The sequence below is a fragment of the Sus scrofa genome, chromosome 3 (genome assembly GCF_000003025.6).
Source record: "Sus scrofa isolate TJ Tabasco breed Duroc chromosome 3, Sscrofa11.1, whole genome shotgun sequence".
NCBI lineage: Eukaryota > Metazoa > Chordata > Mammalia > Artiodactyla > Suidae > Sus > Sus scrofa.
In genome coordinates this window covers 42,409,824-42,425,936 of record NC_010445.4, presented here as the reverse complement: position 1 = coordinate 42,425,936, position 16,113 = coordinate 42,409,824, and the positions used below count along the sequence as shown (strand labels likewise).

General features: G+C 49.6%; 1 protein-coding gene across 2 annotated transcripts in view; it reads left to right on the top strand.

Annotated features, from left to right (window-relative positions):
- The window catches only part of BICD2 (BICD cargo adaptor 2), a 63,552-nt gene that overhangs the window by 30,885 nt on the left and 16,554 nt on the right, over positions 1-16,113 (top strand). For both annotated transcript variants that reach the window (XM_021088133.1, XM_021088132.1), the window contains exon 2: positions 12,737-12,949. In XM_021088133.1, the coding sequence (XP_020943792.1) occupies positions 12,737-12,949 (213 nt within the window). The remainder of the gene's footprint in view (positions 1-12,736; positions 12,950-16,113) is intronic.

Here is a 16,113-nt window from a genome sequence, read left to right as displayed (position 1 = left end):
TTTGCTTGGGGCTTGGGGCCCATCAGCTGGCTTGGCACCAGGCTGGGCATTTTACACACAGTCCAGTTTACTGCAGGACACAGCAGAGGGAGGGACTTGCCCAGACTCACAGCCAGGATGGAGCAAAGGCAGCAGGCACCACAGTGTCTACTTTCTCTCCTGCCCATTGAGTGCTAGAGACTGCCAGGGCCAAGGAGGAAGGGGGCTTCTTGTCCACAGCTCAGAGACATGGTATAGGGGCCCAGGTCTCCTCCTGGCCCCCCTTGTCCTGCTTCGGGGCTTTTGCCGTGCCCTCACCTGCACCTGAAGCACACTCATCCTGCCAGCCTCTGATCTGATGCTTGTTTCCCTCTCTGCGCCTGGCTCACAGGTGGGCCCTTTCATCATACACTTAGTAGGTTTTTTTTTTTTTTGGTTTTTTGTTTTTTTTTTTTTTTTTGTCTTTTTAGCTATTTCTTGGGCCGCTTCCGCGGCATATGGAGGTTCCCAGGCTAGGGGTTGAATCGGAGCTGTAGCCACTGGCCTACGCCAGAGCCACAGCAACGCAGGATCCGAGCCGTGTCTGTGACCTACACCACAGCTCACGGCAACGCCGGATCCTTAACCCACTGAGCAAGGGCATGGACCGAACCCGCAACCTCATGGTTCCTAGTCAGATTCGTTAACCACTGCACCACGACGGGAACTCCCACTTAGTAGTTTTTCTATAATGAGCCACAGAAAGTGGATGCAGGTGATGATGAGGTGCTGGTCCAGACTAGAGGTCAGTAAGCTGCTGCCCAAGGGCCATATTTGGTCCTCAGCCTGGTCTTGTAAATAACATTTTACTCATTTTTGCCTGTGTTGTCTGTGGCTGCTTTTACACCGTAGCAACAAAGTTGAGAGTCATTGCAACAGACCCCATGCCTGTGTGATGGTTAATTTTATGTGACAGCACTAAGAGATGCCCGAAGCATCATTTCTGGTTGTGTCTGTGAGTATGTTTCTGGGAGAGATTAACATTGATTCAGTAGATGCCTCCCCAACTGGGGACAGGCATCATGCAGTCTGTTGGGGGACCAGGAGCAGAAGGTGGGGAAAGGGAGGATTCACTCTCTCTGCTTGAGCTGCTTCTGCCCCAGACATCCGTGCTCCTAGTCCTGAGGCCTTTGTACTTAGATTGTGCCACAAGTCTCTGACTTGCAAACCGTAGACTGTGGGACTTCTCAGCCTCCGTAACTGCCTAAGCCAGTTCCTCTCATGTCTCTTCTTACTTATGTCTATGTATTTTGTCTTGGTTCTCTTTCTCTGGGGAATCCTGACAAATGCAGGTTTTGATGTTGAGAATGTGGAGAAGCTTGGGCTGTCTTCCTGTTTGCCTCTGTATTCCCTCCTGCCTGTCCTTGTCTCTGCCCTTGATGTCCCACCCAAAGAACCTGTGTGGCAGCCAGGTCTTCTCTGGAGGGATCTTCTCTGTCTGAGGGGTCCTGGGGTTGTGCCCTGAGCCAGGCAGTTTAGGGAGAGGCAGTGCAAGTGTGAGGACTTGCCTGCCAAGTCCACAGAATCCCCATGGGCACCTGGCTACCAGTCCCTGTCAGGTTGCTGACCCCTGTGTGGGCCACTGGGGCACCTTGAGCCCCAGGCCTTTCACCTGTGGACTCAAGGCAGAGGCTTCAGCATCACACTAGCCCAATTCAGCTTCCCATTAGTTGTTATCCAGTACAACTTTAGTTGCAGAGCCAGGCTGGAACCAGACATAGCCCACAGGGCCACATGTGCTGACCCCTAGTCTAGGAGTCTTCTCATCAGGTGTCAGTGAAAGCCCATTATCTGTAATTGTTATCTCTGCTTCTTTGTCCTGCTTCTGTCTCTGGATCTTGTCAGGATAGTGGAGGCCTGAGTACCTGGTGGAGGCCTGAACCTGGTCCTGGATAGCACAGCATTGGGCCCGTGTCTCCCATGTGCCACCTCCTTCCCAGGGGCTTTCAGGGAGTTCTTAGCATGTTGATGCTGGTCAGAAGTGCTGGCTATGGAGGTGATGGTTCTTCTTGAGGCAGGAGGGGGCTGCCTGTGCACTGGGGTGTGTGTGTTGGGGGGTCCCAGCCCGTGGTGGAAGCAGAGGTTTGGTTTGTTGCTTAAGTGTCCTCATGGGAATCCCGTCCCTTCCAAGACCCCACCCTTGTAAATGGTTGGTGGTCAGCTGGGTGTCTTCCTCCCACCGTGCCCCTAGTTGGAACCACAGGTTGGGGGCCTAGCACTCTTATCTGCAGTGTGTCCTGCTCTCTGGGTGCCCTGTGTCCTGGGCCATGCTGTGCAGCCGTCAGCACATCATTGCCAACATATGGAGATTGGTGGCTGCACTGGGCAGCCAGGTGGGGACAACTAGAGCCTAAACTTTGTGACAGGAACCCATCCTGTCTTGTCTCTAAAGGCTCCCAAAGTGAGACTTGAGGCTTGAGGCAGGGGGAGGGGGAGTTAGTGTGACTTGTTTACCAAAGTGTGTAAACACCGCAGTCTCTGAGCCCTCGCCACTGTTCCCACCCCACAGAAAGCAGGCAGTGCGCTGAATCACTGGCACAGCCCCAGGCCTGAATCCTGTGTCCTGCCAGTCCCTCTGCTCCCCACCTGGCTCTTCCTGCCCAGGCTGTCCCCGTGATCTCTAATCTCCCAACTCCTCCTTTTCAGAAAGCAGCTCCCGATGCTTCCCAGAGAGCCCAGGATCTCCTGGGTGGCTTGTGCTCACACCGCTCCCTGGACTGTGGCCCCTCTTCCACCTCACTTGGCTTTGAAATCTTGCCCCTTGAGCCCTGCAACTCTTCTTCCTGAGCTAAGTGTGCCCTGGGCCCCTTCCCCATTTGGCACACTGGGCTGCCCCACTGGGTCTGGCCCTTGCTCTAGGTATCCAGGAGGTATGTAAAGCAAGGCCAGGCTCACAACTGGGCTCACTAGCCCTGGGAAGCTTCAGAGCACTGGTCAGGCTGTGGTCCACGAGGATGTTGCCTTTTTTCCTTAGAGCAGCCAGGGAAGTTTGTGGGCAGGCTTAGGGTGGAGGCCGAAGCTGGATCCCCGAGCTGCCCCGGAACTTTTGGTGACTCTGATAGGCACAGGCCTGGGAAGTGTGCAGTGAGGCAAGGATATGCATGTCCGACGCACTGGACACCCCAGTCATATCGTAAATCTCACTGCTCTGAGTACTTCCTGGGATGGGAAGGCAGGTTTTGAGACAGACTTAATCCTGCACAGGATGGTGTGAGGTGGGAACAAGGACACTTTGATCAGAAGAAATTCAGACAGATGGACTGAGTGCCCAGGAGAATAGTCCTCACTTCTGTATCATGATTCCTTATACTTTTTACAGATTGGTGGGTTTTTGTACTGTCTTTGGTTTTGGTTACAGGGTAATGCTGGCTTCATAAATAAGTGGGAAAGTATTCCCTCTTTTTCAGTTTTCTGCAAGAATTTGTGTACAGTTGGATTTATTTCTTCCTTAAATGTTTGGTAGACTTCACCAGTGAAGCTGTCTGGGCCCAGGATGTTCACTCTGGGGTTTAAAATTACACATTCAATCGTTTCAGTAGATATAGGACTATACAGGTTAACCTTTTCCTCTTGAGTGGGCTTGGGTAGTTTTTATGTCTTTCAAGGAATTTGTCCATTTCATCTAGGGTGTTGTATTTATTGACACAAAGCCATATTGTTTTAATGTCTGTGGTGCTGTCACTTTTTGTTCCCGACACTGGTCGTTTGTGTCTTTCCCACCATCTCCCCCGCCCCAGTTATTCTGGTTAAAGGTTGGAGTAATCTTTTCAAAGAACTTACCATTGATTTAATTTATCTGTATTTTTTTCTGTTTCATTGATTTCTACTCTAATCATTATTATTTCCTTTTTTCTTCTTCTTCTTTTTATATGGCCACACTTGTGGCATGTGGAAGTTCCTAGGATAGGGGTTGAATTGGAGCCACTGCTGCAGGCCACAGCTATAGGAATGCCAAATCTGAGCTGCATCTGCAACCCATGCCATAGCTTGTGGCAATTCCAGATCCTTAACCCACTGAGCAAGGCCAGAGATTGAACCTGCGTGCTCTAGGACACTTATGTCAGGTTCTTAACCTGCCAAGCCACAGTGGGAACTCCATTATTTCCTTTTCATTCCTTTTAATTTCATGTACTCTTCTAGGTTTGTTTCTACTTTTTTTTTTTCTTTTTTCTTTTGTCTTTTAGGGCCACATCTGCAGCATATGGAGGTTCCCAGGCTAGGAGTGGAATTGGGGCTATAGCCACCGGCCTACACCAGAGCCACAGCAACGCGGGATCCAAGCCACCTCTGTGACCTACACTACAGCTCATGGCAATGCCAGATCCTTAACCCACTGGGCGAGACCAGGGATTGAACCTACATCCTCATGGATGCTAGTTGGGTTTGCCAACCACTGAGCCATGACAGGAACTCTTAGTTTTGTTTTTACTTTTTATAGAGGAAAGACATATAGAGCAAAAATCAGAAGTGTGAACTTTCACACGCTGAGCATGCCCACATAATGAGCACCTGGATCACGAATCAGAACATCTCCAGCCCCAGAAACACCTTTCAAGCCTCCCCGCCCAAGAGTCACTGCTGCTCTGACTTCTACCAACAGAGTTTAGTTTTACTTATTCTTGGGATTGTATGTATAAATGGAATCACACAGTATATCTCTTTTGTGTCTGGCTTCTTTTACCCAATATAATATGAGATTCATCTCTATTTTCATTTCTGTGTAGTATTTTGTCATGTGACTATATCATAATTTTTCCTTTTGTTAACAGAGCTTGGGAACTTTCTGGCTTGGATTTTTTTTGTAAATAATACTCCAATAGGAGTTCCCATTGTGGCACAGTAGAAATGAATCTGACTAGTATCCTTGGGGATGCAGGTTCTATCCTTGGCCTCTCTCAGTGGGTTAAGGATCCAGTATTGCTGTGAGTTTCGGTGTAGGTTGCAGATACAGGTCGGATTTGGCTGCGTTGCTGTGGCTGTGGTGTAGGCCAGCAGCTGTAGCTCTGATTTGACCTCTGGCCTGAGAACTTCCATATGCTGCGGGTTCGGCCCTAAAAAAAGCAAAGCTCTTATAAACACGCATGGGTCATAGAACAGGAGTGTGTTTAATGTTAGTAGATAATAGTTTTCCTAAGTGATAGTACCAGTTACACTCCCACCCCAGAGGATGAGAGTTAGTGAGGGATTTAGGCAGGGTATAACACTGTGTATCCTAGTCCACCATCTGTCCGGTGTTTGAACAACTGGATGAGGAATACACAAGCACACAGCTGAAAACAGATGCTTCTGACTGGGGCTGGCCAAACTTTCGTCAGATACCATGTGGACCCAAAGCCTAGCCATAAATAAGAAACAGCCTAAGTAATGCAGCCTGTGAGGAGAGCTTAAAACCATGTTCCAGTGAGGTTTATAGAGTCTCGGTTCTGTATGAACTCTTGTCTGGGACATGGAGGTGAGGAACATGAAAGCCATCAGGCAAGACTCAAGGGTCTTCATCCCTCTGGGCCTGCAGGAGGAGTGTTGTGTGTAGAAGACCAAGCATAGTAAGCTGGAGTGATCTTGGGGCTCTTACAAGCCGTATGCATGGGGCCTAGGCTCGCAGCCTGTGAGCCTCTGTCTTCTCATCTGATAAAAGGGCCTAACTCTGCAGGGCTTTTAGCTGCACCCTGAGCTTAGTGCACAAACCTTGTCTAGTTTTTAAGATGGAAGCTGAGGTAATTGATTGGGTTTTTTTTCCCCCCTAACATGGTCATTTAGTGCTAGAAATATCCTCTTAAGCCCTTGCTTTAGTGGCATACCACATATTGGAATATTCATTTATTTAATTTTCATCAATTAAAAACACTTTCTAGTTTCTCTTTGATTTCTTCTTTGACCCATATGTTGGGTAGCTGCCAAATATTCAGGGATTTTCTAGAGATATTTCCATGCTGTTTCTTGTTTAATTACCTTTTGTCAGAGCACATACTTTGAATGGCCTGAATCCTTTTGAGGCGTGTTTGATGGCCCAAAATATGGTCTATCTGGGTAAATGTCCATGCGTCCTTGAAAAGAATGTATGTGCTGCTGCTCTTGGGCAGGGGGTTTCTACACATGCCAGTTAAGTCAAGTTAGTTAGTAGTGTTGTTCATGTCCTCTGTGTCCTTACTGATGTTCTGTCTACTTGTCCTGAGAAATATTGAGAGATGGGTGTTGAACTCTCCCAACTATAATTTTGGATATCTCAGTTTTTGCTTCCTGCATTTTGAAGCTCTGTTATTAGGTACATAAACATTTAGAATTGTAGAATTCTCTTTGTGACTTAACCTACTTATTATTATGAAATGACCCTCTTTGTCTCTGGTGATATTCTTTGCTTTGAAGTCTGCTTTATCTGATATTAATAAATCCATCCCAGCTTTCTTTTGATGAGGGTTAGCATGGTTTATCTTTTTTCAATCTTTCACTTCTTAAAACAACTTTAACAGCTTTAATTATTCACTTACCATATAATTCACTTCTTTGAAATGTACAATTCATCAGCTTTTAGTATATTCACAGAATTGTGTGTCTGTCACCACAGCCAACTTTAGAACATTTGGGGTAGCCCCAAAAGAGTACCGCCTTAGCTGTCACCCTCTCTAATTTCCCAGCTCCACCCCCAGCCTTGGGCAACCATTGATATGCCTTTTATTTCTATAGATTTGCCTATTTTGGACAATTCATATAAATGGAGCCATGCAATATGTCGTCTTTTGTGACTAGCTCTTTTCACATAGAATATTTTCAAAGTTTATATATGTCGTACCATGCATTAGTAATTCATTTCTTTTTATTACCAAATAATGCTCCATTGTTTGGCTAGATCACATTTTATTTATCCCTTCATTAATTGGTGGACATTTGGGTTGTTTCCGCTTACTGGCTATTATGAAGATTTGTGTACAAGTTTTTGTGTGGAAGTAAAGTTTCATTTTTCTCTAGTCTATGCCTAGGAGTGGAATCGCAGAATCATATGATAATTCTATATTTAGGTTTCTGGGGATACGCCAGGCTATTTTCCACAACAGCTGTACTTTTCTGCATTCCCAACTAGCAATGTATGAGGGTTCCAGTTTTTCCATACTTTCACCAGCACTTACTTTTCTTTTTAAAAAAAATTTTAAAATTACATCCATCCTAGGTGGGTGTGAGGTGCTATCTCATTGTGATTTTGGGACTTCTGTGTGGCTCACAGCATGACTACTCCACATTGCTTCTACAGTGGCTGTGGCTTGTTGTGATTTCGACTTGCATTTCCCTAACCTCTGCTGATGTTGACTGTCTTTTCATGAGCTGATTGGTTATTTGTCTTTGGAGAAATGTCTATCAAATCCTTTATCTGGAGTTCTTTTTGTGGCTCAGCGTTTAACGAACCTGACTAGCATCCATGAGGACATGGGTTCGATCCCTGGCCTCACTCACTGGGTTAAGGATCTGGCGTCACCGTGAACTGTGGTGTAGGTTGAAGACATGGCTCGGATATGGAGTTGCTGTGGCTGTGGCATAGGCTGGCGGCTACAGCTCTGATTCCACCCGTAGCCTGGGAACTTCCATATGCCACGGGTGTGGCCCTAAAAAGACAAAAAGGCAAAAAATACATAAATAAATAAATCCTTTAGCCATTTTTTAATTTGTTGAGCTATAGGGGTTCTTTGTATGTTCTGGATACTGGACCCTTATCAAATACAAAATTTGAAAATATTTTCTACTATTGTGTAGGTTGTCTTTTCACTTGATAGTGTCCTTTGATACACAATTTTTTTTTTTTTCTTTTTGCCATTTCCTGGGCTGCTCCCACCACATATGGATGTTCCCAGGCTAGGGGTCTAATCGGAGCTGTAGCTGCCAGCCTACACCAGAGCAACAGCAACACGGGATCCAAGCCATGTCTGCAACCTACACCACAGCTCATGGCAACACCAGATCCTTAACCCACTGAGCAAGGCCAGGGATCACATCCCCAACCTCATGGTTTTGAGTCGGATTTGTTAACCACTGAGCCACAACAGGAACTCCTGATACACAATTTTTTTAAATTTTGACGAAGTACAGTTTTATCTTTTTTTTTTTTTTTTTTTTTTTTTTTTGGCTGCACCTGCAGAATGCAGAAGTTCCCCGGCCAGGGATCAAGCCTGCACCACAGCTGTAACCAGAGCCACAGCAGTGACAACGCTGGATCTTTAACCCATTAAGCCACGAGGGAATTCCATAATTTTTTTTTTTTTTTTTTTTACTTTTTAGGGCCGCACCTGTGGTATATGGAGGTTCCCAGGCTAGGGTTCCAATCAGAGCTATAGCTGCCAGCCTACACCACAGCCATAGCAACGCAGGGTCTGAGCGACATCTGCGACCTACACCATAGCTCATAGCAACACCAGATCCTAAACCCACTGAGCGAGACCAGGGATCGAACCCTCAACCTCATGGTTCCTAGTCAGATTCATTAACCACTGTGCCATGACGGGAACCCCTTAAAAAACTACTCTTTTATCACCGAAATATTTTTGTACCCTTGTCAAAAATCAGTTGACCAAATATGCAAGGGTTTGTTTTTGATTCTTCTGTTCTATTAGTCTGTATCATCTATCCTTATGCCACTACCGCAGTATTTTGATCACTTTAGCCTCATATTAAGTCTTGAATTCGAGAATTTGATTCCTCCCACTTTGTTCTTTTTCAGTATTTTAGCTGTTCTAGGCCCCTTGCAGTTCTGTATGGATTTCCATTTCTGCAAAAGAAAAAGGAAGAGAAATGCCATTGGAATTTTGGCAGGGATTTGCATGGGATATCTTAATTATCTTTTAAGGGGATTTAAAGAAGAACAAGTCTTTTTTTACACTTATGCACGGAATAACCATTTCCGATGCTTTTCACACCTTGTAAATCTAGATTTCCGTCTGGTATTGTTTATCTTCTCCTGAAGGATTTTATTTAACATTTTGTAGTACAGATCAGCTGGTGATAATTTCTTAACAGCTTTTGTATGTATTTCACCTCTGTTAGTGAACAGTTTTCACTGGGCATAGTGCTCCAATGAATTAAGTTTTATGTTTTGATTGGTTTGTTAGTTTGTTTTTGTCTTTTTAGGGCTGCACTCATGGCATATGGACATTCCCAGGCTAGGGTTCTAATGGGAGCTGTAGCTGCTGGCCTATACCACAGCCACAGCAATGCGGGATCCAAGCCGAGTCTGTGACCTACACCGCAGCTCACCGCAACACTAGACCCTTAACCCACTGAGCGAGGCCAGGGATCAGACCTGCGTTTTCATGGATTCTAGTCAGCTTCGTTTCTGCTGCGCCACAATGGGAACTCCGTGTTTTGTTTTTTTCAAGATGTTGCTCCACTGCCTCCAGGCTTGTGAATCCTCTGTCATCCTTATATTTGCTTTTCTATAAGTAGCATATCCTTTTCACCCGGCTGATTTTAGTACTTTTTTCTGCATTACTGGTTTTAAACAACTTTGTAATGTTTAGTACAGTTTTCTTCATATTTCTTGTGCTTACGGTTGATGGGCTGCTAAGATTTGTGGATTTATAATTTTCATCAGAGTTGGAAAAATTTCAGCCATTATCTCTTGAAGGTTTGGGTGTGCGTGTGTATGTGTGTGTGTGTTTTGGTCTTTTTAGGGCTGCGCCTGTGGAATATGGAGGTTCCCAGGCTAGGGGTCGAATTGGAGCTGTAGCCACAGGCCTACACCACAGCCACAGCAATGCCAGATCCAAGCCACGTCTGTGGCCTACACCACAGCTCACAGCAACGCCAGATCCTTAACCCACTGAACGAGGCCAGGAATTGAACCTGCGTCCTCATGGATGCTAGTCAGATTTGTTTCCTCTGAGCCATGAACTCCATCTTGAAGGTTTTTTTTTTTTCTTAATCTTTACCTCTTCCTCTCCCCTAGGGACTCTAGCTACCTGTGTGTTGGGCTCCCACAGCTTGTTCACTCTGTTTGGTTTTTTAGTCCTTTTTTCTGTGTGTTTCATTTTGGGGTATCTTACTGCTTTCTTCAGTGTTGTGCAGTTTGCCATTAATCCTGTCCAATATCCCTTTCATCTCATACCTTGTAATTCCATCTTCTGTATCTTCCTGGTTGTTGCTCGGCATATTCAGTGCTCTATTCAGTGTTTGGCCTCCTGAGCCTGTGGAAATCAGTCCTGCCCTGTCTCCTGGCTCTGTCACTGCATCACTCTGACCACTCCTTGTCCTTGTGGAAGTCCCCAGTGATTGGGTGTCATGTTCTGGGTTTCCCTGTGTTGAGAGATGATGCTGTTATTCCTTTGTGGGTTCTTGTGTTTGTTCTGGGATATAGTTTGATCCTTTGTTTTGCCCTTAAGCTTTGTTGGTTGGGACAAGAGAGCATTTATTGACCCAGTTCTTGTTCTGCCTGCTGCCTGGGGACCAGGGCTGCCCTCTGGTTGGTGGGCACGAGTGCTGCTTACAGCCTGTGTTAGGAGTAGGATTGTTCCCTTGTCCTTCTCGGTGGCCCTTTCCTGGCTTCCTGGCTCCTCACAGGCTTCCACTGACTGTCCCTGGGACAACTGAGGGCTCCTCTGTTCGAAGGTCTGCCTCATTCTCTGCCCTGTCTTCCAGCATTCCCTGCTTCTCACGGGTCTGCCAGGCCAAAGTTTTTCTTTCTTCACCGTGACTGTAGTTCCTTCTGAGAGGAGTAGGTACATCATGGAGCTCACCTGTGCCCTGCCTCTCACTCCCTGGTGTCCAGGGACTTGATAACTACTGCTTAATCACATAAACCTTCCAGTTATTTTTAGTTTCCACATGGGAGGGATATCCAGTCCCTGTGTCTGTCTCATCTTAGGGGGAGGTGCACTGTCTTTGAAAAGCTGCCTGGGTGCTCATGGGCCCCAGGCTGGGGACTGAGCCGAGGCGAAAATTCAAGCCAAGGCCTGCAAGCCTGGACTTGTGTGTGTTCATGCATGCGTGCACACACACGTGCACACCTGTTTAGCTGTCCCACCTTAGGATAGTCTCTGATGATGACACAGTGCCTCACGAGATTCCCCGTGCTCCTGCTATAAAGATTCATGGGCATGCCCTGCTCTGTTTATGCAGTTAGGCTTGTCTGGAGGTTTGGAGAGACTTACTGTGAGCTGGCTGATGCTTTCCAGTGCACCTGCCCCCTGTGCTTGAGCAGGTTCTGGCACGCCCAGGACGAGTGTGCAGCTACCCCCCAGGATGGGGCAGGTCCTGCATTGGCACGGATTTGTGCTTCGGTATTTCCTGCTTCCAGGTGGAGGAGGAGGAGGACAGCAACAGAAATCATAGAGCTTTGCTGGCTTGACTTGAAAAGACACCAGTGTCTTCACACAGCGGCTTGTTAGTGGCTGATGAAAAAGACCCACCCTTGGGAGGGAGAGCAGATTACCTGCTTTATTTAGCCAGTCCTCTGCCAACAGAGAAACAAGTCACTTTCTGCATTTTGATTTTTTTTGTCCTAATGGCCGCACCCTCGGTATATGGAAGTTCCTGGGCCAGGGACTAAACCTGCATCTTTGCATCAACCTGAGCCTCCAAAGTTTAATTCTTAACCCACCATGTCCCAGTGGGAACTCCTACATTTTGATTTTTTTATATTATAAACAGTTCTACTCAATAACATCCTTATATACAGCTTTGCACATTTTCCCAGTTGTTTTCTTGGACTGAATTCCTAGACTTCATATTAAGTAGTAAGTGAATGAAAATATTCCTATTTCTCTCAAGAAATAAAGGCATCGATTTCTTTCCTCTTTAGTAGCCCTCTCTCAATTTCATTTTCCTTCTGTGAGCTAGGAGCCCTGTAAATAGACAAGGTTTCCCCCCAGAGGTCTGTGTAGGGTGGCCAATGGGAAGGGGGCCCCAGGGGAGGACACACACCACAGGCCCACGTGGGTGGTGTCCTGGCAACTGTCATGGTGTGGGATGGGAGGCGAAAGAGAAGCAAAGGTGCTTTCTAGGGAGTACAGTACCTGGGGGACAAAACACAATGCAGGTCTGAGCCAGCTGGGGCTGGGACATGGACTTGGGCAGGCCAGCATCAATTCTGGTTGTACTGCCCATGGGGGCTCCTCCCTGAGCCTCAGCCACACGCTCCTTTGGTCTTAGAGCCTAAATCCTTTGCTGTGTTTGGGGATGGTGGCTCTCCCCTCTAGCATTTTTAGCTCTGTGCCCAGGTGGGCAGGAGGTCCTGACTAGGACACATGTGGGGACCTGTTGGCTGGTTCTGAGTGTTCTGGTTCACTCTCCTGTTGCCTCACTTGCACCAGGTGAGCTCCCACCTTCCCAGGCTTCCCCAGGCACACGTGTCTCCCAGGATGGGTAAAGGGGGGCGGGGTCAGGATCAGGCAGGGGAAAGCCACTTTCCTTGGTTTCCAAATCTGGAGGGGGGCCCAGACCCACCCTAGTCCTGGGGGCTTCCCTGCCTGGTCCCAGGACAGGGGCCTCTCTGCCACTCGGGGCGACATTGATAGAGATGGTAGCTGGGGCCTCCTATCCTTACCTTGCCCCAGTTCCTCCAGCCGCTCCCTCCACCCTGTCCCACCTTGGCCCCTCATTAGCCCCACCCCCAATTCTTCTGTAGCCTCATGGCCCTCATGTAGCTTGTACTTCTGGCTGCCCAGCCCCCGTTCCCTTCACCCCAGTGCCTGGCTGCCGGGTGCCTCCAGGCCCCCTCTGAAGAGCATCTCATCTGCTGCAGGCATTTGGACAGGCCCACACGAACCATAAGAAGGTGGCTGCGGATGGCGAGAGCCGGGAGGAGAGTCTGATCCAGGAGTCAGCTTCCAAGGAGCAGTATTATGTGCGCAAGGTGCTGGAGCTGCAGACGGAGCTGAAGCAGCTGCGCAACGTGCTTGCCAACACACAGTCAGAGAACGAGCGTCTGGCCTCAGTGGCCCAGGAGCTGAAGGAGGTAACCAGTGGAACTGTGGGTGGGAAAACCAGTTGGGTTCCTCATGTGAACAACAGAATTGGTGTTCACCTGCCAGCTCATGACAACAAAGTCAGAAGGGGCCACTGACAGTGCCTAGGATCAGCTTGGCCTCTGAGGGAGTCTGGCCACAAGAGGCCTGGGCAGGTGCAGAGGGGAGGGCAGGCAGCCAGGGCCCTCTGAGAGGGTGGGAGACTGGGCCACCGTTCCCAAAATGGGGCGGGACAGCAACAGGGGAGCAGGCATAACCAGAAGTCTTCATGAGCTGTAGCCTTGGCCATGGCCTTGAGGTCCCTGGTCATCAAAGCCACGAGGTTCTCATCAGGAAGGGCAGGAAACCTTGTTCTCAGCTGTCAGGAGACACTCTAGCCTCTGTTCACCTAGCGGGGCAGAGGCAGGTGACCAGAAAGGCAGATGGGTCTGAATGGTGGTCAGCTCTGAGGTTGGCACTGTGAGGGTGTGTGACGGTCAGGGTCCCACAGGGCTAGGAGGGGACACTGACAAGGCTTGGGGCAGAGCCTGGGGGCTGGCAGCAGTCACCCACCCTGGTTTAGGATCAGAGGTTGTTAAGGCTTGTGGGTCTGAGGGGAACTTGGTTTGGATCCCAGCGGAGGGCATGATCTCATTTCCTCCCACGAGAGCATTCTTGTTGAGGCGGGGGGTGGGGGGATGTGCTCAGAGCTGTAGGTTTGACCACGCAAGGGGGAGACTAGCCTCATTGCCGGCTAATAAGCACCTTTTCCAAGAAGAGACACTGCGGGTACTCTGTGCAGCCCAGACTCGTTCCACCACTTCCCTCTTCCAGAAGAGGTGCCTGTTAGGAGAGTGGCGGGGGACTTGCTGACTCCCAGCTTCAGGAAATGAGCTCAGCCAGTCCCACATGCTGCTATTAAAGAACAGGTCTAGTGAGGCCAGGGTTCCTGCTGTTCCTGTTAGTGCTTCAGGAAGAAGCCTGCCACTCCCCCCCACCCCTTATGTGCTCAGCACTGCGTCTTTCTCCTGGGGCCCCGCCTGTGTTCCCCAGGTCACTGTAGGGCAGGCTGTGTGGAACCATGCCAGGTTGGGGTGAAGGTTCTCCATCACTGCCTTCTCGGACTAGAGCCCTGGTCAGTGTCCCCACCTTTGCTGGCTCTGTCTGTACTCTGCTCCTGTTCCACTCAAGTCACTCTTCTGCTAGTCCTGGCCCTGCCACTTCTGCCCAAGTTGCTGGGTTCAGCTCCTCCATGGCCATCCCACATCTTGCAAGAGGCTCAGGCCAAGGCTTGGACATGGTGAAGAAGCCTGAATCATGAGGACACAACACCGAGCACTGTCCTGGATAAGCACAAGCCTATACCTGCCTTGGCTTTGTACAGTTGCCACAAGAGGTGCCCCTTCCCCAGGAGGGCATCTTCCTGTGGATGCCTGGTCCTGCTGCCGTCCATGTGCTGTGCCCTCTGACCTCCACCCCGACCCCCATCCTTCTGCCTTGTGATAACCCTTTTAGGGGTTCATCCCCTCCCTCTCCGTGGCCACCTCTCCCGGAGGAACTTGTGGCCTCCATCATGAGATGAAACATGATGAAACATGCTCAGCATTTGTGACAGTTCCAGGTACCCTGTAACTTGTCCCCTTGGTGACCCTGTGGGCATCCAGTTACTTCTCTCATCAGGTGGGAAAACCAAGGTGCAGAAGGTTTGGCCGCATGCCTGAGTTCACTGGGTCCTGACCTCCGCAGTGTCTGTGGACAGGCCAGGCCAGCCATTGTCCTGGGACATGGCCTTGGGCCCCATTTCACAGATGGAAAAGCAGAGACCCAAGGAGCTGAGTGAGGCCACGGCTGGCTGAAGGCAGAGTCAGGTCCTTTGTAAAAGCCAGGGCCTTCCGTGGATTTGCCTTGGGAGGAGGAGGTGGTTGAGGACTGCCTTGAGAAGCGGGACTGTGAGTTGAGGGGTGTCAGCATCATCTGCCCAGTGGCCCTAGGAAATCTGCCTGTCCCAGTGGACCCTGGTCTTGCTGTCCTGGGGGACTCTGTACCTGTCAGGCTCTGCACAGGCCTAGGAGTGAGTGACAGAGATGTCCCAGCAGAAGTCTTACCATTAGCTCCCGTATCCTGGCTCTGAGCCAGGAAAAGTTTGTTTCCTGCTATGGTCACATCTGGGCCACCAGGAGCTTCTGAAAGAAAGCCAGGTGTTTGGTGACAAGCTGAAGTGTTGGGTCAGGAGCAGCAGCACCAGGCTCCAGGTGGGCTCTGCAGCGTGGGGTGAACAGGCTGGGACAGGAGGACACCTGGCCCCAGAGCCAGGAGGTGGGGAGGACTGTCACATGGGCTGACAGCCCAGAGGCAAGAGGAGGGGCCCTAGGTGGGTGGAGGAAACAGCAAGGGTCGGAGGGAGGTCAGGGGAACCCCCCAGGGGAGGAGGAGCTGGGGGTGCCCATTGGGTCCAGTGGGAATGGACCCCACAAGGAAGTGCTGATTCCTCCCAGGGAGCAGGGTTTGACTCAGCTTTCTTCAGCCCCCAGGAGAGAGGGGAGTCAGTGAGGGAGGATCTACAGGGGGAGCTGAAATGAGACCTCACATGCCCACCTTTTCTGTCTACCCTGTGGCCTGCTGAGGCTAGGCCGCTGGTGTTCCCTGTCACTGTGCATCATTAGGGCTGCTCCTCTCAGGCTCACCTGGGGGGAGGTGCTCACCTTGGGGTGAGCAGACCCCATGGTGGCCTGTGGGAGCTTATTTGAGCTGAGCCCTTGGTAGTTGGCTGTGTGCCAGGTGAAGGTTGCCCTGCCCACAAGCCCTCCCTGCAGACCTGCAGGGGCCCCATGCATTCTTCATCAGCCCCAGTGCTCATGACAGGAGACTATTCCTGTTGTGGGTTGGGAAACTGTAGTCTGCCCAGGCTGTGGGAGAAGCTGGCTGAGTTTCTCATACCACAGCCTGGAGAGCCTTCCGGTCTGTTACTCTGGATGTGCAGACTGTGGGGACCTGGTGGCTTTTAGAGCTTCCACCCCACCAGGTGGCCATGTCAGATCCAACCCTGCCTGTTCGAGCACCTCCAGCACACCAAGCAGTGTGACTTGGCAAGGAAGGAGGGAAGAGTGGCAGGGCATTTCTGGCAGAGGGGTGAGCATGCACCCGCAGGTGTATTCAGGGACATTGAGGAGGCTCT